Source organism: Cervus elaphus, chromosome 23, assembly GCF_910594005.1.
Source record: "Cervus elaphus chromosome 23, mCerEla1.1, whole genome shotgun sequence".
Taxonomy (NCBI): domain Eukaryota; kingdom Metazoa; phylum Chordata; class Mammalia; order Artiodactyla; family Cervidae; genus Cervus; species Cervus elaphus.
This window is the reverse complement of record NC_057837.1, coordinates 26,468,611-26,496,163: the sequence shown is the minus strand read 5'-3', so window position 1 is coordinate 26,496,163 and position 27,553 is coordinate 26,468,611. Positions and strand designations below refer to the sequence as shown.

Genomic DNA, 27,553 nt, shown 5'->3' with positions numbered 1-27,553 from the left:
TTTTCCTAAGCTTTCCAGAGCTCTTTGGCTCAGACTCTGAGCTGATGAGTTGCTGGAGGCATTATTTACCTTCTGCTCCCTAAACTGTCCCCCTCCTGTAATCACTCCATCAAGTTCACACAATCTGTGGTGCCTAGAGGGATGACACCTCCATAAATCAGTTCTCAACCCGTTGGCTGCTGCTTAAGTGCCCAGATGATAAATGTCCTTCTGCACCTTCTCAGTGTAGAAAATTCTGGTTGATTCAGCAAGGTTTGGATTCAGTCAAAGACTGTGAATGCCTCTGTGTCATTGAGGAACCACATCCCAGGACTCCAAGCAAGAGGGAAAAAGAAACAGCAAAGACCAGCAGCTGGCAAAGAGGCAGGTTTGTGCCCTACAGGTCATCACCTGTTTTCAGACTTTTAAGGTGTATATACACAAACTGCAAACTGCTAACCAACAAGGGTTGCAGATTCATGCTCACCTTTCATCACATTTAATCAGAATCACACTGTCTGTTCCAATGCCCAAGGCTGCAGCTCCCTTCTTGAGAGAAAAATGGCTCTGTAAAAGAAACCATATCTGTAATTAGTTGCAAATAAAGTCAAGATCCATTTCCTTGGCTGTTTTTCTTTTTTCCTTTTCTCCTTTTATTTCTAACATGTCCCTCCAAAACCTGAATTGCTGAGAAAAGATGGAATCCTTCATTTAACCTTTTTTTTTCAATTGTGGTGAAAGGCACATAACATGAAATTTATCGTCTTAACTATTTTAAGTCTCTAGGTCAATGGCATAAAATATATTCACATTTAATGAATGTGAGCAACCGTTTGAGCAACCATTACTACCATCTATCTCCTGAGCTCTTATCATCTTGCAAAGACTGACACTCTGTATCCATTAAACAGCAGCTCCCCATTTTTTGAAGACTTCTAGCAAAAAGACTATCAGATATCACCACAGTGATAATCTATTCTTCATTCAAGAATTTGTGGAAGCATCCCTGGTGGCTGGCTCAGATGGTAAAGAATCTGCCTGCAATGCAGGGGACCCGAGTTCATCCCAGGTCAGGAAGATCCCCTGGAGAAGGGCATGGCAACCCACTCCAATAGTCTTGCCTGAGAAATCCTATGGACAGAGGAGCCTGGCAGGATACAATCCATAGCGTCACAAAGAGCTGGATACAATTGAGCAACTTTAACTCTTCCACTTTTATTTTTTCCTGTTAAACAAGCTGAATTAAATCTCCCTATTACAGGACTTGTCAGAGCCTTTAATAGGAAAACACATGTGGCAGGTATCCAAGGTAGATCTGTTTTGCTATGATTCTTGCGTTTATTTGTCAATGGAACCCCCTCAGCGAGAAGCACTCGACTTGACCAGACCATGCACAGCACAGGAGAACAGAGGCTCCTTCACGCTGGATGGTCCACCCTTCTCTCCAGCAGTGGTTCCCAAACTGCAGGATACATCACAATCTCCTGGAGGGCTTGCTCCTACCATTCTACTTTCTATCTTGATGAATTTGACTACTTTAATACCTCATGTCAGTGGAACCATACGGTAATTATTTTGTGTGTGTGTGTGTCTGGCTTATTTTATCAGCACAATAGCCTCAAGGTTCATCCATTTTGTAGCATGTGTCAGAATTTCCTTCCTTTTTAATGTCAAATCACATTCATTTTAGACTTCCCAGGTGGTGCAGTGGTAAAGAATCTGCCTGCAATGCAAGAAGAGCAAGAGATGTGGGTTCGATCCCTGGGTTGGGAAGATCTTCTGGGTTAGGAAATGACAACCCGCTCCAATACTCTTGCATGGAAAATCCCATGGACAGAGCAACTTGGTGGGTTACAGTCCATGGGGCCACAAAGAGTCAGACATGACTGAGCAACTGAGCGTGCATTGCATATTCATCTTATGTACACACAACACTTTAGTTTTTCATTCATCTGTCAATAAACACTTGGGTTGCTTTCACCCTTTGCCCTTGTGAACAAGGCTGTGATGGATGGATAATTATCTCCTTGAGTTTTGTTTTTAACTCTTTTGGCTATATACCCAGAAATGGAAATGCTGGATCATAAGGTAATTCTGCTTCTGAGGAACTGCCATATTGTTTCCTTAGCAGCTGCATTTTCCTTTCTCACTGGCAGTGCACAACAGTTTCAGCTTCTCCACACCCTTGTCAATGGTTGTTGTTTTCTGTTTTCTGGTAACAGTCATTTTGGTAGGTGTGAGGTGATACTTCATTATGATTTTGCTTTTTATTTACCTAATCATTAGTGATGTCATTTCATGGACTTACTGGCCATTGGTACACTCCTTTGGAGAAATGTCTATACAAGTTCTTTGCCCATTTTTGAAGGGGGTTGTTTGGATTTTGTTGCTGTTGAATTCACTTGGGCTTTTGCATGAAGATAACAAGATCCTGGAAATTATTTTTTTAAAAAAATTGCTAGGTGGCTTAGTGGTAAAGAATCCACCTGCCAAGCCAGAGACACGGGTTCAATCCCTAGGTTAGGAAGACCCTCTAGGAATGAAATGGCAACCCATTCTAGTATTCTTGCCTGAAAAATCTCATGGACAGAGGAGCCTGGAGGGCTATAGTTCATGGAGTTGCAAAAGAACTGGACACGACTGAATGACTAAACAACACATAGTAATCCATGCCAATCTCACACACAAGGCATCAGAACACAGCAACAGCCTCCAGCAGCTGTGTATTGTATGGCTCCCAGACTTATATTTTGCTACTCAGATTACATTCACTTCTTTTCAAGTCCAGTGAAATTATGTGCCCTCAAGGAAGAGAGGTTGGCCTGAAACCCAGCACTCTTTCATCCCAGACTCATTGGAGGGGCTATTTGTGGTGGAGATGGCTGTCCAGCCCAGGGTGTGATCAGGATGGAGGCATCAGTCACTGGCTTGGGCAAACAGTGCAAGTAGAAAGACCACCCTGATGAGCGGAATCTTTGTGATTTTGGTTATGGATTCTGGCTAAGAATCTGAATCATTTCAATGGCTGTAATCACTGTGCATTCTGAAGAGCAGAGAGGATCCAACCTTGCCCCGCTGTACTACATCTTGGAGCAGCCTCCTACTATTAAATACAGGTCATTAAGCTGTTCAAAAGGAGAGCTGCTTCCTCAATTTACATCTGCAAAGGGTGGCTGCCGTGAATTTTAAATGATGGCTCCAGAGTGTGTTCTCCAATGGACTTCTTTGAATTCTCAAATGTGCAGCCTAGGAACTGGTAACACACATACTTCTATGTGTGTGTGTGGGTGTGGCTAATAAGCAAGAAGAAATCACATTTATAACAGTAGCAAACACTATACACCAATAAATGAGGTGTTGAATAGAGGAGTTTTAAAAAGCCCAGTGCAGTTAACAGTAGTGATGGGAAGGAGTCCCTAGTCTCATTTTACAACTTCAGGAAGACAATGTGGACCATCATTACCAAGATACCTGAGAACTAAGAAAGTTTAGTTGTGTTTGGAAAGAAGCATGGCTTCCCCACCAAAAAAAAAAAAATGTTCTCTCTAACGTAGTTACTACTGGTTCCTTGGGTGACCCCCAAAGGAAGACACCCAGGGGAAAACGGCCTAAGTCTGCTCCTACCAGGGAGGCACAGAACGGAGGTGCCAGCTACCCTACTGAGCAAGCACACACACCCCAAACTAGGCCCCTCAGTGAGTGAGCTTGTAAGCACTGTTAAAACCCAACACAAACAGAGATTTGAAAACTCCCTGAGCAGACAAAACCAGGGTAGTCAGACAAGCAAAGCTCAATTTATCCGATTTTGCAAGACAAAATTTCAAGGATGCCTCTGAAAATCATGAGACTTAAATCATTCTCCCCATTTATAGGGGCTTCCCTGGTAGCTCAGCTGGCAAAGAATCTGCCTGCAATGCAGGAGACCCCGATTCGATTCCTGGTTCAGGACGATCCACTGGAGAAGGGAACGGCTACCCACTCCACTATTCTTTGGGCTTCCTTGGTGGCTCAGATGGTGAAGAATCCACATGCAGTGTGAGAAACTTGGGTTCGATCCTGGGTTGGGAAGATCCCCTGGACAAGAGAAAGGCTACTCACTCCACTAGTCTGGCCTGGAGAATTCAATGGACAGAGGACCCTGGCAGGCTACAGTCCATGGGTCGCAAAGAGTCAGACGTGACTGAGCAACTTTCACTTTTCACTTTCCCCCATTTACAGGTGGGAACCATGAACCAACTCCCTTTCACTTCAGAAAATTTTAATATTGTAACCAAGCTCTGTGAGGAATCAACCGTCAGTGCCTCCACATTATATAAGCTGCTCTGTAACAACGACCTCTGAGCCTCGTTGCTTGCGGTTTGCAAGGTATCTTATTGATATGTGTGCCATAAACTTTTGGGCTTCCCAAGTGACTCACTGGTAAAGAAATGCATGCCAATGCAGAAGACGCGGGTTCTATCCCTGGGTTGGGAAGATCCCCTGGAGAAGGAAACGGCAATCCACTGCAGCATTCTCGCCTGGGAAATCCCATGGACAAGGAGGCCTGGGGCACTACAGTCCACGAGGTCACAGAGTCTGACACAACTTAGTAGTAGCACCATAAACATATGCTATCAGTGATTCACTGGTTTCTGGGTTTTTTTTTTCTCCTGAACTTTGACAGCACTAAACAGCTAAATGGCACACTGAGGATAAATAAGAGATCTGATGCACTGGTCAATGAAAGGAAGTAGCCTTGTCTGGTCTTTAATGAGGAAGAATGGGGATTCTCAAGTGAGGGGCAATTACCGAGGATAATTGATCACTGTACCGAATGCCACACATTTAAAGGAAAAACACACACCCAAATGGGAAGCTTCAAGAAGGGGAACAAAGGCATGAAAAAGAAACTTAGGTACCAAACACTAAGTCCACTTACATTTTCAGGAGAGGGAACAGGGAAATAGCTAAATGCTATCTACAGATATGGGACTTTCCTGGTGGCTCAGTGGTAAAGAATCCACCTGCCAATGCAGGAGACACAAGTTCAATCCCTGGGAAGATCCCCTGGAGAAGGAAATGGCAACCCACTCCAGGATTCTTGCCTGGGAAATCCCATGGACAGAGGAGCTTGGCGGGCTACAGCCCATGGGGTTGCAAAAGAGATATGACTTCACACTAAACAGCAACAAAAAACATCCACAAATAGCCAGCGACCTAAGAGAGAAGGAACTTGAGAGGGAAAAAAAAGAGACTACCTAGTGAGGAAGAAACAGTAAGGACAGCTTAAATAGCAGGATGCCCTGAGCCTGTGAGAATACCAGGAGAAACATCTTTACTCCTTGGCACCATGTTGAACAGAACCCCTTGTAGATAAACCAGAGCAGAGCACAGTATCCTGAAGGCTGAGGAGCCTGGGAACCAGGTATCTAGAGAGAGATTTACCTCTCAGCCGGAAGGTCTACCAGTCATCCTTGGATTTGATCCTTTCTTACCAATATGTGAGAGGAGTGAACGGTATGTGTGAATGTGTGTGTGTGTGTGTGTGTGTGTGTAGGCACACAGATCAGAGGTGGGTAAATTATGCATCCTTACATGTCACAGATGCCCAGCAAGGAAATCTTGAAGCCCAGCCTATGACTGAGCTGGAACCTGCTCCTTTAGCCCCTCCTCTTGCCCTGGAGCCCCTCTCCCACCGCGAGATAATGAACCAGTAGCCCTTCCCTGTCCTCCTGCGACCCCACACCCCTTCCTGACCCCCCTCGTTTGCCTCCTATACCGTCTCAGACAAGCTGGTTGCTCTTGCTCCTGCTTCTTCTCATCAAATGGACTAAAAGAGCACCCTGTTTTGGAAAGCATCTGATGCACAAAGGAGCTTGTACTGTGGGAGCCCAGAGTACAAGTTCATTGGTTTCTGATTATCACGATTTGGTGGAGGGGAGGGGATCTCCCACCATGTTCTTAGAGACTCCATGTGAGTCAGAGGTGATACGATCTGCATACGAGGCATTTCTGTGCAGCTGCCACCTTATTATTTGCACTCAAAGCTATAAGGTTACCCCACTGTGAGTCTGTGCCCTAAGTATGTTTCAAAAGAAATGAATGGCATGTACCAGGATTAAGTAGACCCAGCGGTGGTGTGTGGTGACAAATGTGAGCACCAGCACTAAGCATGCATCCAGCCACATGAAAGCAACTATTTCCCTGATTTTAGGATCCTGAGAAGAGTGGAATGAAAATGTGTAATGAAAAGAGGTCATCTGGCATGGAAAGAACCTGAATGTCCATCAACAGATGAACAGATAAAGAAGATGTGGTACATAGGTATATAACAGAACATTAGCCATAAAAAAGAATTAAATAATGCCATTTGCAGCAACATGGTTGAAACTAGAGATTATCATACTAAGTGAAGTAAGTCAGACAAAGACAAATACCATATGATATCCCTCATATGTGGAATCGAGAATATGACACAAGTGAAGTTATCTATCAAACAGAAACAGACTCACAGACATAGAGAAAAGGTGGGGAGGGATGGATTGGGAGCTTGGAATTGGCAGATGCAAATGATAATATATAGGAATGGATAAACAACAGGTCCTACTGTATAGCACAGGGAACTATTCAATATCCTGTGATAAACCATAATGGAAAAGGAAATGAAAAATAATATATACATGTGTATAACTGAATCGCTTTTCTGTACAGCAGAAATTAACACAACCATTGCAAATCAACTATACTTCAATAAAAAAAAAAAATTAAAGAAAAAAAAAAAGAAAGCAGTTCCTTGAGATAACATGACCTGGCTCTAGTTAGGCAAGTTATTCTCTCATTGAGTCATCATTTGTTCAGCTGCAAGGATGAATTCTTACCTTGAGAGTTGGTGTGAGAAGCATAGCTATTGACTGGGAAGGGCCCACAGGTCGCCCAGCATTGATAGATGCTCACAAAATTGTGGTCCTTCTCCAGCCTATCACCTAATGTAATTCCACCCTCAGATATCCCTGGGTAACCTGAGCAGAATTTTGAAGTCTTCAAACAAAACTAATGTCAATTCACTTTATGTCATAAAATAAGCATATGCCAAATTGGAGCATGTGAAAAAAAAAATCTCCAAATCATACAAGCAACAACAGAGAATCCAAACTATCTTAAAGCTGTGACTACTTGAGTATTGCTTGGTGTTTTGGGGGAAAGTGAAAGTGTTAGTCACTCAGTCATGTCTGACTCTTTGCGAACCCATGGACCGTAGCCCTCCAAGATCCTCTGTCTTGGAATTCTCCAGGCAAGAATACTAGAGTGAGTTCCCATTCCCTTCTCCAGGGGATCTTCCCAACCCTGGGATTGAACCAAGGTCTCCCACATTGCAGGTAGATCCTTTACCATCTAAGCCACCAGTGAAGTGTTTTGGGGGAGGTTCCATTATCCATCTTAAGAAAATAACTGACCCCCAGATATGCCTTCACCTTGCCCCCCTGGAGGTGCTCAGCTCTCTACCTGTGGGGACACCAGTGGGTGGCTGGTTACAAGGGCAGTGTTGGTTGACATTGGTGGAGTGTTTACTAAAGGCCAGGCACTGTATTAGCCCATCTCGTCCTCCCAACAACTCCCAACAATACGTGAACTGGGTACTGTAATCCCTGTTTTACAGATGAGGAAGAAATGAGCTAAGCAATCTCCTGGGAGGGACAGAGCAGGCCCTGTCGTCACTCCTAGTCCATCCCAAAGCTTATGGGCTTTATCCACTAACCTGAAGAAAAACAGGCCTATCCAGTGACTCCTGACCTGGCACTTGGAGCAAGGGAGAGACACCCATCAGATGAGGAATGTGACTCAGGGGCACCGGGAGGGGTGACCATCCTCTTCTTCTCCTCTCTGGCAGCGCAATGCTGGCTCCTTGAGAGCCAACATTGGCTCTATTCTGTTCACTGCAGTCTCCCCAGTGCCTGGCATCCAGCAGCACTGAGTGAGTGGAGGAAGGAATAAAAAAAAATATCAATGCTCAATGGATGGATTTCTGCTTTTCTGCCTCATTCCTCATCTCCTATTGCAGGGAAAATGTCCCCATGAGAGGCAACACTTAGATTTTACAATCATTTACACAATGGACAGGGAAGCCTGGCGTGCTGCAGTCCATGGGATCACAAAGAATCAGACATGACTGAGCGACTGAACTGAACTGACATGACTCTCAGGTTCTTTCTGAAGAGGAGGTTTTGATGGGATTGGGTAGAGGAGAAGATGGCACCAGGGTGATGAGGACCCTCCGAGGAAAAGGCAGGAGGAACACAGCTGGAGCAGGGGGTGCCAAGTGACCTGAATTTGGTTCACTAGTTCACTTACTGAAAGGTCAGTCAATGTTTCTGTCTAATGAGGAGCATAACCTGGGAGCTTTTTCCAGGCTGCCCAGGTCACCATTCATTTTTTGTTTTCGCTTTTATATTTCCCTAATTCTTTATTTTCCAGTATTTATCATTACTTTTGTGAGAGGACTTACATCATTATTAGATTAAAAGAATAAGTTGTAAAGGAATATATGAATAGTTCATTGTCAACAAGAAGTTGTTATAGCCTTATTATTCATATTTATTGAATAATTTAGAATTACATTCTTTCTAAAATTTAAGTTGAATTTTACAAAGCCAAACAATTACTTCAATACACCATTCATTTTTTAACATAAAAGACATCTATTGTCATTGACCTTTATTGAGCCCATCTTTGCATGAAATGTTCTCTTGGTATCTCTGCAGAAGATATTAAGAAGAGGTGGCAAGAATACACAGAAGAACTGTACAAAAAAGATCTTCATGACCCAGATAAACACAGTGCTGTGATCACTCACCTGGAGCCAGACATCCTGGAATGTGAAGTCAAGTGGGCCTTAGAAACTACAAACAAAGCTAGGGATGTGATGGAATTCCAGTTGAGCTATTTCAAATCCTGAAAGATGATTCTGTGAAAGTGCTGCACTTAATATGCCAGCAAATTTGGAAAACTCAGCAGTGGCCACAGGACTGGAAAAGGTCCATTTTCACTCCAATCCGTAAGAAAGGCAATCCCAAAGAATGCTCAAACTACCACACAATTGCACTCATCTCACACGCTAGTAAAGTAATGTTCAAAATTCTCCAAGCCAGGCTTCAGCAAATACGTGAACCAAGAACTTCCAGATGTTCAAGCTGGTTTTAGAAAAGGCAGAGGAACTAGAGATCAAATTGCCAACATCTGCTGGATCATTGAAAAAGCAAGAGAGTTCCAGAAATACATCTATTTCTGCTTTACTGACTATGCCAAAGCCTTTGACTGTGTGGATCACAATAAACTGTGGAAAATTCTGAAAGAGATGGGAATACCAGACCATCTGACCTACCTCTTGAGAAACCTGTATGCAGGTCAGAAAGCAACAGTTAGAACTGGACATGGAACAACAGACTGGTTCCAAATAGGAAAAGGAGTACATCAAGGCTGTATATTGCCACAGTGCTTATTTAACTTATATTCAGAGTACATCATGAGAAACGCTGGGCTGGAGGAAGCACAAGCTGAAATCAAGATTGCCAGGAGAAATATCAATAACCTCAGATATGCAAAGGACACCACCCTTATGGCAGAAAGTGAAGAGGAACTAAAAAGCCTCTTGATGAAAGTGAAAGAGGAGAGTGAAAAAGTTGGCTTAAAGGTCAACATTTAGAAAACTAAGATCATGGCATCCAGTCCCATCACTTCATGGCAAATAGATGGGAAACAGTGGAAACAGTGTCAGACTTTATTTTTTGGGCTCCAAAATCACTGCAGATGGTGACTGCAGCCATGAAATTAAAAGACGCTTACTCCTTGGAAGGAAAGTTATGGCCACCCTAGACAGCATATTAAAAAGCAGAGACATTACTTTGTCAACAAAGGTCCGTCTAGTCAAGGCTATGGTTTTTCCAGTAGTCATGTATGGATGTGAGAGTTGGACTATAAAGAAAGCTGAGCACGAAAGAATTGATGCTTTTGAACTGTGTGCTGGAGAAGACTCTTGAGAGTCCCTTGAACTGCAAGGAGACCCAACCAGTCCATCCTAAAGGAGATCAGTCCTGGGTGTTCATTGAAAGAACTGATGTTGAAGCTGAAACTCCAATACTTTGGCCACCTGATACGAAGAGCTGACTCATTGGAAAAGACCCTGATGCTGGGAAAGATTGAGGGCAGGAAGAGAAGGGGACGACAGAGGATGAGATGGTTGGATGGCATCACCGACTCAATGGACATGAGTTTGGGTAGGCTCTGGGAGTTGGTAATGGACAGGGAGACCTGGCATGCTGCATGCAGTTCATGGGGTCACAAAGAGTCGGACACGACTGAGAGACTGAAATGAACGGAACTCACCTGATTGTCATTGAAACCCTCTCAAAAAGTATTGCTATCTGAAAATCATCTTTCTAAAGCAATTAGGAGAATCATGGAAGTGGGCTGAGGTCATGAGGGGTCTCAGCAGAACACTGGTGATGATCCCAGGAGACACAGACCCACCCTGGACCTGGCATGTGACAAGTGGAGTGAGTGAGTTACGGTGATTTATCTGAAAGATTCCAGTGTCTGCTGTGATTATAAGGAACATTTTTCCTAGATGTGATTATGCTGCTTCATTGAAGCTATTTCTGGAAGAGCTTGTGTCACATGAGGAAATAAGAAGAATTTGGAATTAAGCTCGTGGTTGGGGCTTTCAAAAGATTTAGAGAGAGAGAGATGAATTACCAAGCTGCGATCTTAGCTTCCCTCTAAACCTGCTTTCAAGAAAGGACCTAAAATTCATCAGATTAATTTTTTCTGGGCTCTTCTGTCACTGAGTTTGATGAGATTCCAGCACAGGATGAATACTGAACCACATGATCTTTAAGATCATTTCCAATTTTGTGATTCTATATTTCAGAGGAAAATAATCTTGGCACTCCTAACCCCTAACTTAACACTATCTCGTTTCAACTTAGTGATTTATAGTCTTCTGTTCTTCATCACCATACTCTTTGTCTGCATTAATCTTAGGCGAATTTCAAGCACCCAGTTTGTTTTGAACAAACAAAACCAGCTTGCCCTCCTCATTAGTTAGGGAAAGTTCAGGTCTGCTTTTGTGGCCAGAGAAGTGATGGGTAGCTTTTTGCTAGATGGGTTGTTTTTGCTAGAAAACAACAGATGACCCTCTGCCTTCTGAACGTGTGAAGTTTCTGGCTGGATGCTGGAGGATGGCAGTTTCTCAACACCATTTTCATCCGTATGGCACTAACCATGTCCAGTTATCAACTCCCTGCTCCTAACAGAAGAAAGGACAGTAACCAGCTCAGTTCGATAGATCAGGAAATTATATTAACGTCAGAATAATCAATATGAAGAAAATAGGATTTGAGGAAAGCTGCTTCCAGTGAATGGAGAACAGTCAGCTAGTGTGGCTCTCTGGTCAGCCAGCCTAGGAGCTGAAAGCGCAGTGCTGGAATTGTTAGAAAACTGAGGCTCCAGAGCAGATGCTGCCATTGCCTGGGTGTGAAAGCTTGGGCAAAAATCTTCCATCTCTGGGGCTTGACTTCTTCATCCATAAAACAAGGAGGTGGTGGTGTTTTTCAAGTTACCTAATATTTATGTAGAGCTCCCTACATCCCAGGCATTGATGAAAGTGTTTTTTAAGGCTTTCATTCCATTCTCCCAAAGTCCTGCAACTTGGGAATTCTCTAGGAGCATAACAAGAGACAACAATGGAGGCAGTTCATGCCTCAGCCACTGGCCACTCCTCTCCCCACCTGACCCACACAGCACCCCACCCCACCCCACTCCTGTCTCCCTGCAGGTCAAGGGATTCAGGGAAGAAAGCTCCATGCAGAGTTGGAAACTAGCTTGTGGAACGGATATGCTGAGACCTAATTTGGTAATTTTCTTTCTTCAGCCTGTGAAGGTCTATTTCTGGGGCTGGTGGAGACAGTGATTGCAAAATCCATTAAGACTAAGGAAAGATCCAGCATGGCCTGAAGTTGGAAGGAGCAGTACAAAAGGATGAATGGGATGGAATGGCCCGGAGGCCTGGAGCCCAGAGACAGCTAGACATGGAGGTTATGCTACCCCTTAACTCGAAGCTTCAAGGGCAGGACTCACTTTTAAGGGCTCATATGTCCAGAATGTCAAAGTGTTATTCTCTCAGTTGGGTCCGACTCTTGCCAGGCTCCTCTATCCGTGGAATTCTCCAGGCAAGAATAATGGAGTGGGTAGCCATTCCCTTCTCCAGGGGATCTTCCCAACTGAGGGATCGAACCCAGGTCTCCTGCCTTGCAGGCAGACTCTTTACCATCTGAGCATGAATTTGAACAAACTCTGGGAGATAGTGAAGGACAAGGAAGCCTGGCATGCTGCAGTTCATGGGGTCACAAAGAGTCAGACACAACTTAGCAACTGAACAACAAATGTCCAGAACGGCTTGGATCAAGTGCTCCAGGAGACACTGGAGTTCTTTAAATAAAGCTCTAAAACTCCCTTCCAGCCCAATCTATGGGTATCATGAAAGATATTTTAGGCTGGGGAGGGATGGAGAAGAAACAGTTTAGCATCACCTCATGTTAAGAAAAAAAGCTCCTGGTGGAAATCTGACTTGGGAAGGTATAAAATGTTAAAGCAGTCAATGAGCTGTGGTTTAGAAAACTCTGTCATCGTATTTTTTAATCTAGTTCCTACACTGGTGGTTGGGGCAGGGCCCTCACTGTTCTGGGAGTCAGGAAATTTATTTAATCCTGGCTCTATCTCTCTAGCTAACTACACCCTCTTCATTTAAAAAAAAAAAATGCTAAGAACAACCCCTGTTCTGCCTGTCCCACAAGGTTGCTCTTGAATTAAATGAACATGTGTCTGTTGAAAGTTGTAAATGGTCAATAACAATCAGATGTAAGGTCTTGCACATTAGAAGAATAGCTTATCTGTCAAAATAATTACTGATTTAGAGACAATTGGTATTTTAGCTTCATAATTTTCAAATCTTGCTCCATAATAATGGGCACAGATAGAAATACCAGAAGGAGGCGGAGAATTGAATGGTTGTTTAGAATCATTCTGTCTAAATCACCTTTCTTTCCTTGGAAAATGGAGAAGAGAGAGACCCCAAGTTGGCAATACCAAGGAACTAAGGTATATTAAATTATCCTCAGATCACATGACTAACTTTCTGAGCAACGGCCTTAAATGAACTCACATCTAACCTGAGTGCAAGAAACTTGTGCAGAAACCAGAGAGCACAAGGAACGTGCTGACAGGTCAACCTCATTTCAGATGTGGAAACAGCAAGGAAACCCAAAGAGCAAGACACCAATGTAAGATCGCCTGCTGTTTCAAGCCCAAGAATACAGTAACGTGTAACTACTGAGGGATCCAAATTCACTTTAGGGAAATAGTCACTGGAAGACAAATTGCATTCTGGTTTTCTACCCTTGGGGAAGCTGAGAAATCAGAGCTATGTCGTGGTGGGGAACCAGGCTTTGTGGACTGAGTACTGGGCTCCTCCACAAAGATGACCATATCCTAATCCCTTACATCTGTGAATTTGTTACCTTACATGGCAACGGGGACTTTGAAAACGTGATTAAATGAAGGATCTTGAGACGAAAGATTATCCTGTGTTATTCAAGTATAATCACAAGAGAAAGAGGGAAACAGGAGAGTCAGTCAAGAGAAGGAGATGGGGTGATAGAAGCAAAGGCTGGGGTTGGGGGCAGGGATTTGAAGATCTGCTGTTGCCGCTTTTGAAGATGGAAGAAGTGGCCATGACCCAAGGCAGGCAGGCAGCCTCTAGAAATTGTAATGACAAGGAAATGGATTCTCTCCTACAGTCTTCAGAAGGAACACAGCCCTGCCTGACCCACTACAGATTTCTGCCTCCAGAACTGTAAGATACTGAATTCATGTGGTTTTAAGCCACAAAATTTGTGGTAACTTGTTCCAACAGCAATAAGAAAACATCAGGTGGTTTCAGGCTGTCCTCTTCTCTGCTAAATTTGATGCCTATAAATCGAGGAAGGGCATTCAACAACATGTTAAAACATGACTCAAAGTGAGATACTAAGGATAATGTGTTAAAATAAATCATTAGCTTCCTTGAATTCCATTTTTAGTGGAGTGGTTGTGAATTGTATTCACTGCTTCCAAGGAACCAAGAGGGTAGAACATCTGATCGGAATTTTCTAACAGAAAGCCTGTATCAACGGGATACTTCACAGTTTTGAGTTTGGTACTGCACAGCATTGATGATCCATACGAGTTCACAGTTACTCCGCCCTCTCTCCTCCTCCTGTTCCCCCAACACATAACCTTATTACAAAGTAGGGAGTATAGGACTGAGGGTTGAAAGCAAGCTGCTTTCACTGAGCATCGTCCTGAATTTCAAAGAGAAAGGAGCTCCCTGCATTGCACCACCCCCCACCTGATCTCTCCCCCTCATCCTCTCCCCAGAAGCATCTTCTGGAGAGAGAAAACGTGGGGTAAAGTATTTCCAAACACCACTCCTTCAACCCAGGTTTTACGGAATATAACCTTAAACTTGGAAAGGACGTTGAACACCTACATGCTCAGACGTGAAGGCAATGAGCCTGGGGACGGCAGCCATCCCTTTCTCCTTGACTTCCGGGAACATCTTAAAGCGCGCAATCAGCATGGCGTACATGTTGGATATAGCGCCACCTAGAGGGCAGAGCAACAACAGTTACCTTTTCTAGTCATTGTTAACATTGTCACAAGCAAGCAACATTAATTCCATTGACCTAGAGTCCTCCTTGGACACAGGAGAAAACCGTCTTACTGGTTGTGCTTTGAATTGAATCCTCAGACTCAAAGGCATTAGCTGAGAGGGTCCAAAGGAGTATTCGGCCCAACCCTAGGATGGATTCCAGCCCTCCACGCCCACGTCCGTCTCTGGGGGCTTGGGGGTGGCGGGGCAGGGTGGGGCCGGGCGCACACTGCAGTGGACTCTGCTCTTACTAGGAGCCGTTTGAAAAGGCTTTTAAGAACTTAAAAAGTTGACTTCCTTCTCGGTTTGAGAGTAGGTCATTCTGCATTAGATCTGTGAAAATCCTACATATGTCCTCATGGAGAAGACATTTCATTTCAGCTCATGCAGCCCCTTCTATCTGAGCTGAAAAAGATCAGTTGCTATTAATATCGTGGACTGTTAATAATCTTTATAGAATGATAAACATCCAAGCCCATCTCATCATACTCATCTGTTAATTCCCCTCAGATGGCTCTTCCCTCTTAATGACATCATTGCAATATAATTTTAATGGTTACAATTTCATAATTAGGAAGACACACAAGGGGAATGTTAAATCCATGTTGAACTACTTTTCATGTGCCATCCTAAGACTGTCAAGGATTTCATACCATAGAATTTTTGTCTTATAAGTAGAGTTTCATTTGACAAGCAAAGAAAAGTGAGTTTCTCCCCAGGATTGTTAGATAGTTTAGGATTTTTGTTAACCAGATAGAAGACAGAAAGTTGTGAAAGCAAATGAATATGCTGATGTGGGAGCTGTGAGAACATGATGAGGAGTGAAAACACAATGACCCCCCTCCCCAATCCAAAGGGGGACGTGCCCGGGCTCTGCTATCATGTGAGTTCTCTCAGTTCGTTTCCCTTCTGGTGGCTGTGGAGCAGGAGGGTTCTCTGTACCAAGCTGGATGGCCCAGGTAGGGTGATGATCTCTGCCTAGTGAGCCCTGGGGTCTGACACAAGCAGGCAACCTGGCACAGAGCAGGCGTCACCCAGAGTCCGGCTGTATCATCAGTCAGAACTAGGGCAATTCCTACTGCTTCTGGACCCTAGAGACATGGGATAAATAGAATCCAGGTCAGGCCGGCTCTGAGCTGACACCTTGTCTAAAAGGCTGACTGGATAGGATGCTGCCGGGCATGGGACCAGCTTTTGGGCTGGACAGTTCCATGTGATGGGACTTTCCTGGGCATCCCTACTCTCTACCCATCAGATGTCATGAACACTACATGCTCCCCACTCCCAAATAAACTGTGACAACCAAAAATATCTCCGGACATTGCCAAATGTCCCCTGGGGACAAAATAACTCCCCATTGAGAATTGCTGCCCTCATTATTTTCAGAGAGGCTGGGGAGAAAGGAGGGAGGAAGAAAAAGGAAAGATGGACACAAAGAAAGTGCACCTCCCAGGACAATGATCCAGAGAGCAGCCTCCCACTCTTCTTCTCACAGCTCAGTCATTCTCCATTTAAAGGTTTGGCAGCCCCAAGAGGGATAACGAGGCTTCTGGGTCTCTGGACAGAGCAGACTGCACTGTGTAACACAGGCAAGAGGACAGATGCATAAGCCCTACATGCTCTTATTTCCCAGAAGTCTTCCAAGAAAGGATGCAAAAACAAGTCCCAAACATTCTGAGAATCCTGTTAGACAGGAACATATTTGTGACTCCAATCTTTCCCTTCTCCCCCTCGGCCCTTCAGGATGTGCTGAGCAGTGGCATTCTCCAGTTCCCTCTGACTCCCAGGTGAAGGTGACATCCCATAAACAGATTTCTTCTAGAAGTCCCTGAGAAATGGAGTATTTCCTGCCATGTCCATAAACGAGGATATCACAATCAATCATCAGTGGACTGCAGCCCTCCAATATGAGCCAGTGAGCCCCAAGGGCACTCAGGAAGGAGAAGAATACCTGTGATCTGTGATCTGCCCCAAGGAAGGTCAGGATGTGAAAACCCAGGATACTGGCTCCAGATGGCTGAGATGCATATGAAAGGAATGATTTCAGTGAGTCCAAACTCTTGTATCTTCCCATTCATAGAAAAGCACTAAATTCCTTAATTTGGAATAGCTGGCTTCCTTTAATTAACAATAATCTTTGGACATTCAGACTACCAGCCCTTCATTGCAAAACTTTTGTATATCCTGGCTCCTCCCCTCAACTCCTCCGAGAAGGGTTACTTGAGATGCTGCCTCCTAGGCTTAAGTCCTAAAAATTTCCACCGAATAAAACATGACTCTCAACCATTAGGCTGCACATATATATTTTTTTTTTTGGTCCATCTCAAAGAACTTTCCATGAAGCATGATGCCACTGGATGTTATAGATGAAAGTATAGAGAAACTTGGCTGAGCTGAGTATTCAAGCCATGAACCTAACTCTCCATGTCTAATCCCAGGCAATGGGACTGTCAGATCTCAGGCACATAGATGTATGATTTTCCCTGTGTTCACCGCTTAAATCATAGACCCTTTCTCCCAGGAACAAGGCTGGATGCTACCCAGAAAGGCATCTATTAGCAACTGAGGAAGCTATGATCCATTTCCTCTCTGTAATGCATTGTAGAAAGCAGAGCAGAAACAGGTTGCTAATGACCTTTCCTTTAGTCCCCTCCTGATTTTGCAACATCTACCTTACACTGTAGCTTCCCAGGTAGCTCAGAGGTTAAAGCATCTGCCTGCAATGTGGGAGACTGAGGTTCAATCCCTGGGTCGGGAAGATCCCCTGGAGAAGGAAATGGCAACCCACTCCAGTATTCTTGCCTGGAGAATCCCTTACACTGTACACTGTACGCCTTGCACTGTAGTCTGGCATCTATAGCTTCCATCTTGGGAACTCAGAGCACATGGATCTTCTGGATCCAAGGAAGGAGCCTCGGGATTGAGCTTAAATCTTCTCTACCTGATCATTCCCCATCATTGATGGGGGTGGCAGCTCTTAGTCCATACCTGGCTTAGCAGAACTGCCAAAGAGGAGTCTTTCTCTGGGTGTATATTTTCTGGGACAGGTGTGTTCCAAGACCAGCCAGGTAGGTTAGGCCTGGTTCAACTCCACTTAGTCAACTTTTCCAGGTCACGGGAGCAGCTGTTCTCTTCCGACTACTGGGAACCACAAACAGAAAGCCCAAGGAGCTCCCGGCTCCCTGGGGACAGCTCAGTCCCACAGCCCCTCTTACAAGAGGAGGCAGAATAAAGGTAGAAACAATGTTCATCTCTGAACTTTACCTAAGTTCCTCATGAAATACACCTTAAAACATCAGTTCCAATTAATGATAACAAACTTACCTCAGTCAGGGATGGTTTTCCAAGGGAACACTAAATACTCAGTTCCCTTCAAAATGAAACTAGCCTAAAATTTGCATCACAGCTGGTGTACAATGATTTTTTTTTTAAGGCAAATTTTCCCTTTCATTTAACTAACACATTTTCCTTCAGCACCTGAAAACATATGCTATCTCTTTTAAAACAGAAAATGAAATAGCTGATCTGAGCTTGTAGATAAAGTTGCTGAATTTAAGACTTGGCCTTGAGGCCACTGTTACTCCTCATCATGTCTTTTCTGTCCTTTCATTTCATTTTCTCTCTCCTTTGTGATCCCCCTGCCTTTGCAGATTTGCTAAAGAGGAATCACGACTTCGCCTTTGCTCTGCCTGACACGATGGCCGTGTGGCTCTGGCCTCCCCAGCAGGGCCAGTCTCTGGGTACCAAGCTCCAGGGCCAGTGATGCCCATGACCCCCCTCTCCTGCTGCTGAGGAGGTGACGGTCTGTGCGCCAGGTTTCTTTCTCACAGGTCAGTGGCTCTCTCAATTCCCACTGCCTTCCTAGCTTCTAGTTTTTCTCTACGTCAAACCAAGGTCACACACACAGACCTGGGAACCCAAAGCAGGACTTTCTGTCCCAGGCTGACTTTCGTGGCTGGAAGAAGTATACATAATGGAGCTTAGAATGCAATGGCTGGTGATAAAAGGCCGAGTAGGAAGGACTAAATGACATCATAAAGAAAAACAAAAAAAGAGTGGGAAACCTCTGAAAGAAATCATCACCCTTTTCTTTTAGCGCTAAGAAACTGTCTTCCAGGCACTTTCTGTCCTACTTGAAAATTGTGTGCATCAGCTTCCCTGCTTGTTCCTTGAAAGGGATGGTGTACAAAGTAAACTGTACCTGTTATTTGCCCTCAATCAGAGGATGCTTTATTCAGTGAGGGCACCCTTCTCCTTTCACTGACACTTGGGAAAGTATAATCCTTTATTCCCTAATTTTGCTTATTAGGAATCTTTATTCCTTTGTTCCACACAATCCATACATCCTGTATATAGGATCACAGTAGAAGTACTGGGTTAATATCGTTGCTGATTATCCTCCAAACACAAAAAATTAATATCCAAGCATGGAGTAGTTGACTTGGATGCATGGTCAGTGGTCACATGTACTTAATCCCAATCTCCAGGATCTAATGCCTGATGATCTGAGGTGGAGCTGACATAATAATAATAGAAATAAAGTGCACAATGAATGTAATGTTCTTGAATCATCCCCAAACCATCCCCCATGAAGGGTGCATGGAAAAATTGTCCTCCACAAAGCTGGTCCCTGGTGCCAAAAGGTTGGGGACCTCTGGTCTATTTAACCTAAGCAGAAACACAGGCTAGATACTTAATCATTCCTATGTTCATAATAAAGTGAAAGCTGAGCACTGAAGAATGGATGTTTTTGAGCTCTGGTGTTGGAGAAGACTCTTAAGAGTCCTTTGGACTGCAAGGAGATCAAAGCAGTCCATCCTAAAGAAAATCAATCCTGAATATTCATTGGAAGGACTGATGCTGAAGCTGAAGCTCCAATACTTTGGTCACCTGATACTTAGAGCCGACTCATTGGAAAAGACCCTGATGCTGGGAAAGATTGAAGACAGGAGGAGAAGGGGTTGACAGAGGATGAGATGGTTGGATGGCATCACCGACTCAATGGACATTGATGATTGATTTTGATGATGAATGATTTTGAGCAAGCTCCGGGAGTTAGTGATGGACAGGGAAGCCTGGCTTGCTGCAGTCCATGGGGTCGCAAAGAGTCAGACATGACTGAGTGACTAAACTGAACTGATGTTCAAAATAAGGCATGACAAATCAGAAGGAAAATATGAAGAAAGATTAAAATATCATATACCAGGAGAAAATATCCCATCGCCAGAGCCCCCGGGCCAGCCAATGATTTCTCTCATTTTCTTTAGCGTGACATATTCCAAGAGCACGAATACTGGAGCAATTTCATAGGTGAACCTGAAACATAGTAATGGCCACGTTTGATGTCTGCCACTCAAAGGAATGATTCATCATTACAATATCTACAGGGCAATTTCCTTCTTCAAACCCTACTTTCACAGATGTGACAATCACAGCGTTAAGCGGACAAAAGGGTTTGCTCTGTTTCCTACATTCATAAGTCAAGAGTTTCAGTAATAGGCTTCATACACAAGGGTCATTTATCATAGTGAATAAATACATTGCAGGGTAACATTATAACACTATCTAAAAGACAACATCTAGTACCATTTCTCTCTCATATTATATGTAATAATACATCCAGTATGCCCCCAAAGTGTCCTTTTTGTGTTTAAAACATGATGCATAACTTTGATTGCATGAAAAAGAGGTCAGGACTATTTTCTTTTAAGGAAGAGTGAATATCCATACTCTTCTGAAGTTTGTGTCACTATCGTAGGGGCCACTTAAAAAAAAGAGTTGTTTTTTTTTTTTACATAAGAGGTAGAACAAAGATTATGAAATGTCATTAATATTTATCCTGGATTACACAAAAACATATTTAGCTCCTTACATGTTAGTGTTTGCTGTTGATGTCAGCCAGTCTGCTGCTAATCCAACCATATCCAGTCCGGTAGAAAGTTGATTGAAATACCTTGGATGCCCTGAATTAGATAGAACACCAGAATCAGGATGAGTCCATTGAAAATGAATGCCTCTGAAGTACATGATTTCTCTAGATGAAGAATCTTGAAAGAGCCTTTAGTAATACGAAATCCATACTCAGAAACCCATCTCGCACACACACACAAGCACACACACACACATACACACAGCAAAGGAGCATTTCCTTTAACAAGACAGACTGCTTGGTGTTGTGATATTTCTTAAAGCACATGATAAAAATCTTTCTTTAACCATACCCTATAGAAAGATAATAAATGTGGTTTGCAATGTGGACACTAGTTTATTTTCTAGCATTCTTTCAATATATTTGCAGATTCAAATGCTGGGGCAATCCCAAGCTACTAAAAAATAGGCCACTTTTTGTTTACACTTGTGCTGCTAACAAACCCTTTTCCATTAAATTGTGCTGGGAATCAGTCATATACCATGACATCTGCCAGGCATGCCAACATCCATATAATATCAGTGACAAATGGCTGATGATCAGAGAAGACAAGGCAAAAATGAGAAAATAGGACACTCTGTTGAGTGATTTACCCTGGATTCAAAAGGCAATGACTGTCTAAAGCTGGTACGCTGCTGCTGCTAAGTCGCTTTGGTCGTTTTCGACTCTGTGCGACCCCATAGACAGCAGCCTACCAGGCTCCTTCGTCCCTGGGATTCTCCAGGCAAGAACACTGGAATGGACAAATGTAATTCTTGTCTATTTTTTTCTACCCGAATATTTGATTCTAAACAACAGAGCTCCTTCGTAGTTGCAATTCAAAATAAAGCTAAATACAGCCAACATCCCTGTCTTGTCCACAAGATACATGAAGGTATAGTCAACGGATTGATCAGTCCCTCAATCAGGCTTATCTAATTAACTTCTGGATTTCTCTAAAACTCTCTAAAGGGGTTGACACCCCAACACTCCTGAGGCTATTATTTAAAACGTGATTGTAAAGATCTCATTAGACTTCCATTTCTCTTTCCTGCTCCACATAAGCCTATCTATAAATCTGTGATGTTGTTTTGCAGCCAAAAGCCTGGAAGATTAACAATTCTGGAAACAGCTTCTTATTAAAAGGCGTCCGCCAGTTACTGGACACCTGTCTGAAGCCTGGGGATGTGACAGGCTCTCAGGCCAGCCTGGACAAAACAAGATAAAGGTAGGCAATGGGGAGAGCAGAGACAAAAGTCAACACAAAGCTTATCTCAGGGACCCGGGGACTGCTCTCTTATCAGTCTCCAGCATGTGGCTAGATGAGTAGATGCTGAGAAGAGCTGGGAAAGAGCACATTTTAAAGAGACTGGGCAGCTCTCACTTCTTCTCCGGTATGGCATTGTTTTACATCCCTATAGCCTTGCAAAGTGCCCTTTGAGCTTTTTGCTCTTTCCCAGGCTCTCTGACGCTGCTCCCATCAGTCTACAGGTCCACGGAAAGGGAAAAAGCCTTCCTGGCTGTGGCTGCTGCTGCTGTCTGCAGCAGCCCTCCACCCCTCTCTGCCTCATTGACTCCCCATTTCATTAGCGCTCACAGCTGAAATCATAGCCTTCGTCTCCCTCTCGGTGCCCCTCCATTCCTCTTTCCCTAAGCCATTTCTTTAAAATGAGGAACTTGATAAGGATCAGCAAATCTAGCCATTAATTGACTCTCTCAACTCCTATGCATTTTCTGGATGAATCTGGTATCTTTCACCTCACACCAAGTCTACGCACCCTTTGTCAGGAAAACCTCTGCATAAAACTGAGTGGGATCCCAAGACCTATGTCGTGCCCCAGGTTATCAGAAGGTCAATTCACCCTGATGACTCCCTCTGGGAAACTATGGTAAGAAGTGCGATGCTGCAATTGCTTGGCTTCCTTCTTGTATCAAATTTTGACCTTGGTCTATTTCACCAAAATCTCTCCAGCCTCAAAATTTGCATTCGCTGATAATGATGTGGAAATATGCAGGGAGATAGTTTGACAGACCAGAACAGAATGTCCCCTTGGTTGCTGGCTTCCCATGAACTATAGGCTGCTGGCAAATTCAGGTAGGGTTCCCTGAGACCTGCCTGCCTGCTGCCCGAGTCACCCTGGCATCCAGCTGCTGTTGCTGCCCCCACCCGGACCTGTACTGCGAGTCAGCGCCCTGCCAAGGAGTCGAATGGCCATGCGCTGCCGCCTTGGAGACAGCGAGTTTGAAACCAGGCGTTGTTTGTGCTTCTGGACCGCTCCCCACAGATCAGCAAATGAGCCAAGAAGGGTGAACATACTCTCTGAATAGCCAGCCCCAGGCAGCTCTGACCCTGGTGTCCATAGTCCATTGGGAAGGGGCCCCAAGTCGGTCCAGACTGTTCTCTCTAGACCAGCAACACACACCCAAGGACGGCACATTTACTGATGCTTCAATCCCTTTGTCTCATGGCTGGGTTCACGAATCCCTCCACTCCCCAGCCGCCACCACTAACGCCAAACCTGATGACCCCAGCGAAGCCTAATTATTTCAGAACTTTATCATTCTCCACACTTTTCCATGTTCTATTCCAATATCTCTTACAGAGGTAATTTTAACAATCAATAAAATTTTCCTACCTCCCCCCTCTTCTCCCTAAGCCTGGAGTCCAAGTGGAAATTAGGTTACGGACTCTCAGTAGTAACATGCTTTTATAAAGGAGTATCCCAAGGAACATTAACACGTCTAATGGTAGCAGTGACAGTAACTACTTCACAGAACTTAAATAGCACTAGTTGTCAAATACAAGTTATACATGAAACCCATAAACTTGCCAGTCAAAAAGGAAAGAGGCAGCTGTTAATTATTTGAAATGTCATTGGGGATGGGAGGAAGGACCAGAAGACTATTTGTGTTATAAATAATGTTGTACTGAATTAATATTGATATGCCTTGGTCAGAAATCCAACTTAATCATATTTTTTCTGATCTTTAAAAAAACATATTAGAGCTACACTGACCAACAGTTTCCCAAGCACTATGGCAAAATCTAAGTATTGAATTGGCCCATCTTTTCCCAACACTAAATGGAACATTGACAGAGCTATTGCTTTCATTGACCTGCAATTCTCATTATCTTAACTCTTTAAATTGCATTTCAGACCCCATCAGCTTTTAAGGATGAAGATATGAAAACACCTTTATAGATTCTTTTTGGCTTGGTAGCAATAAAAATAATAGGTAGCGAATTACTGTTAATGTATTTAAATGTTAGGTTGGAGAGTAGGTCAAACAAAAATGAATTAAAAACATTGCTCAGGCCTGCACCTACAGATATACAAAAATCTGGAAGGAAAAAAACATCTTTAATGCCTAGTATATACCTCATGTGGATTCTCTGTCAATATAACTGAGAATGAAATCTAAGGTGCCTTTAAAAAATCATACTCCATAGACTGAGTTTGATAGAAATCTCCAAGTTAAATTCTTTCTCCTATGTATTTAATTCTAAGTCTATAGTTTCACAAAAGTGGACAATGATAGTATAGGAAATCAATTTCCCAAGGCTTCTATGCATATCTATCCTGTCAATAAAAAGAATTCAAGAAAACAAAAATATAGCAAAACAAAGGGCTAAAAGTCACACAACAAACATTCTTAAAATTTGTTTTTGATTAGAATGATACTGATAATTCATGTAATTCTAAATTTGCTGAGAAAAGGATCATGTTTCTAGAGTAATTAATGTTTTGTGATATTTTACATATTTATTTGTTAGCAGATGTTTCTAAGGCTACAAATCAATTTGGATCCACAAAGTCTTCCCTCCCTTCCAAATTTATTCATTCTTATTTTTATTGCTTTAATGAAGTCTAAGCCAACCACGTATCAGGATGATTAGAGGCAAAGCAGAAAAGGCAGGGGTAATCATGACCTGGGGAGATGAATAGCTGACTTTGTGTAGCTAGAATGAAAGCTTAGAATGCACTCACATATATGTTACACCTGGGGCTAAAAATGGATGGAGAATGGAGAATACTATTCCAAAAAATAAACATAAAATACACTAAAAATATTGTCCGTAAGGATATCTGATTCCCCTCTATCTTTTTTTTCCTCTTTATCTTCTATACAGAGTGGTTAGGAAGCACATAAATCCTTGTATAACATGGCTGAATTGTTAAGCTAGTTTGTATTGTGTTTTCTTTTGTGTACATTTCTTAAAAATAGAGAAAAGCCGGAGTTCACATCTGAAGTCTTAGTCTTCTGAGACAATGCCAAAATATTACCTCTCTGCTTCAATCATTACACAGGATGATTTTTTCCAGCACTGACCTGGTATTTGGGCTTTTGTTTGGATCATGCCTTTTACGCTTTCATTTCTAGATTCTCTTTCTTTTTTTCTTTCTCTATAGTAGAGTCACTTCTACTGGCCTCTACTGACAAATGGTTGCTTCTACATCAGTGGATAATTTCCATGGCCAAATAGTGCAATGTAAAATCTGATGATTTATACTTAGGTAACATTTCCGACTTCAAACCATGAACAATAACAGTAAAGGGTGCTTTTGACATTAATCATTCTAATCAGGACTTTTTTAATGATGAAAATAACGTTGTAAACTTGAAATTATCAATAACTCCATAAAAGAAAACATTTTCATAGAAAAAAATTAAAATCATAAAAGAAAAAAGAGCTTTATTATTTCTGATTGGACAATACCTGTTTTAATTGCATATTTTAGAGTTGTTTGGCAATGCATCAAAATTTCCTCCAAATTTTGTGGTTGGTCTGCCAATTCCCAATTATATTCTTGAAGAAGCTCATTAGGGTAATGAAAATCAATCACTTTGGTTGATCTATCAAAACTCTTCACCACATACTGAAGCAAAATGTCCATAACCTCTTGCAGAAATGCCAAAGTGGGCCTTTCTCCATCACACGCTGGTAGCAGATCTAAGAACGGAATCAAAATGCCATGTTTTAATTTTACAATGAAAATATCCAGGCAAGTTCTTCATTTGACACTTTCTCTCTGAACCGAGATTTTATGTTAAAAAAAATCTCCTGGAAAAATAGAGCATCTTCTTTAAAGGGGAGGTATTTTTCAAAAATGAAGGAATGAAAAAACTACGATTTCTTTCCTAATCCCAAATTATTTCTTGCATTTCAGTTCACAACTAATTTGCTTCCTTTTTATATCTTTTTTTTTTTTAAGAGAATATACCTCCATTCATCTGTTTCGCAGGGGTTCTCGCTAAACGGTATTTCTCAATAAGTCATCTTAAACGATCACTTCAGGTCAGGAATGTCTGAGGAATGCCTTTGGGTAAATCGGGCAAAATGGTTCATAGGAATTTTGTTTATTATTTGGCTTCTTATTATCCTATCCTACCACAGAATCTCTGGCTTATTAACGAAGGCCCGCTGTTTTCAAAGTCAGTGTGTGTGTGTGCGTGTGTGTGTGTGTGTGCGCGCGCGCGCGCTCGCACACTGGGTGTGCACACTGGGTGTGCAAGCACCAGAGTAAAACTGCACGGTTTCATGTGAATCTTTCTCCTGAAATCACAGCTACAAATTACTCTTGCGATCTGAAGACATACAAAGTCTAACCTATTTTGAACAAGAAACTACATCACACCGGATGCCTCGGGGGCACGGAGAATAGGACCTGAAGGTAGGGTACGCCGGGGCGCCTCGGCCACCCGGAGACCCGAGGGCGGCGCTGGGCGCAGAGCGCCGCGGCCCCGGAGCCCGCCTGGAACCCCGGAGCCCAGAGCCACGCAGAGGCCCGGGTCCGGGTCCGACCGAGGGGGCAGGCCCAGCGTTTCTCGAGGTCTGCTCCCGCCCTCCACCTCGACGTCCCGGCTCAGGCTCCCGGCTCCGGGTCCCTCCTGGCTACGGTGGACCGGACAGGGCGAGGAGCAGAAGCTCCCGGGACCCCGCGAGGCGCCCTTACCTGTTGCGTGTAGAAATGCATAGTTGACCTCCGCTTTGGAGCAGCTGCAGGGCTTCTGGTTGCAGGCGCAGGCGGCCTTGCGGGAGGTGGCCCGCGGGGGCTGGCTCCCGCCGCTCTCCGCCGGCTTCTCGGCGTCTCCGTAGAGCAGGGCTGGGCAAGGACAAGGAGCGCGGACCTCGGTCAGCCGCCCGCCGACCCGGCTTCCAGCCCCCGCCGCCCATCCCCGGTCCCTAAATCAAGAACACCCGACCCCTGACGGGATGCGGAGGTGAGAGGGTGGCTATGACCTCCTCGGGCTCCGCGGTGCCTGGCCGTGTCCGCCTCCCTCCCCCGGGCGCCCGCGCAGGCACTCACCGCACAGTTTGTTTCCGATGCCGCCGGTGAACTTCTGGGCCACCTGACACCAGGCCCTGGCTGCAAGGAAAGACAGGTGGGAGGACAGCGAGGCGGAAAGAAAACGGCAGACACACGTGTGAAACTTCGTTCTTTGTGAACGACCTCATAAACCCGGGCTCCGGGAACGGCTGCCTTCCTGGCGCCGGCATAGCGAGCAGGTGCCAGAGGCGGCGGGAGCCTGGCGACCCGGCCCGACCCTTGGCTGTTTCCTCAGAAGAGACCCACACTGTGGCCCTTTGCACTTGCCTTTCAGGCACCACTCGGTTAGGGCAAAGTCTCCTTCCGGCCTCGCTTGGGCGAGTTTTCCTCGACACCCGAGGCCGTCCATTTCCTCGCAGTCTCTCCTTTCAGATCAACAATTCTCTCCTCTTTCCAATTTTCCTTTTTCCCACCACCTCTCTCTCTCCAGACACTAAGACGGTGGCAGACTCCCAGGCCCAGGAATTCGGTATCGAGGAGACACCGCCGTGTTTAGAGGTTCTCCCAGATTCCAGCGGAAAGGACCAGAGGGTCCCTGGGCATCTTACCAGGGGGATAAGAGCCTGTGGGGTTTAGTCTGTTGGGTCATCAAGGACCCACCCCGAGGGCAGG

At 44.0% G+C, this 27,553-nt stretch overlaps 1 protein-coding gene across 1 annotated transcript in view; it reads right to left on the bottom strand.

The window, feature by feature from the left end:
- GAD2 (glutamate decarboxylase 2) overlaps nt 1-27,553 on the bottom strand; it is a 66,217-nt gene that overhangs the window by 37,797 nt on the left and 867 nt on the right. Inside the window, exons 2-8 of the mRNA XM_043884827.1 lie at nt 26,921-26,980; nt 26,567-26,716; nt 25,330-25,563; nt 20,574-20,664; nt 19,905-20,017; nt 14,540-14,655; nt 467-546 (exon numbers count right to left, since the gene is read on the bottom strand). Of these exons, the coding sequence (XP_043740762.1) occupies nt 467-546; nt 14,540-14,655; nt 19,905-20,017; nt 20,574-20,664; nt 25,330-25,563; nt 26,567-26,716; nt 26,921-26,980 (844 nt within the window). The remainder of the gene's footprint in view (nt 1-466; nt 547-14,539; nt 14,656-19,904; nt 20,018-20,573; nt 20,665-25,329; nt 25,564-26,566; nt 26,717-26,920; nt 26,981-27,553) is intronic.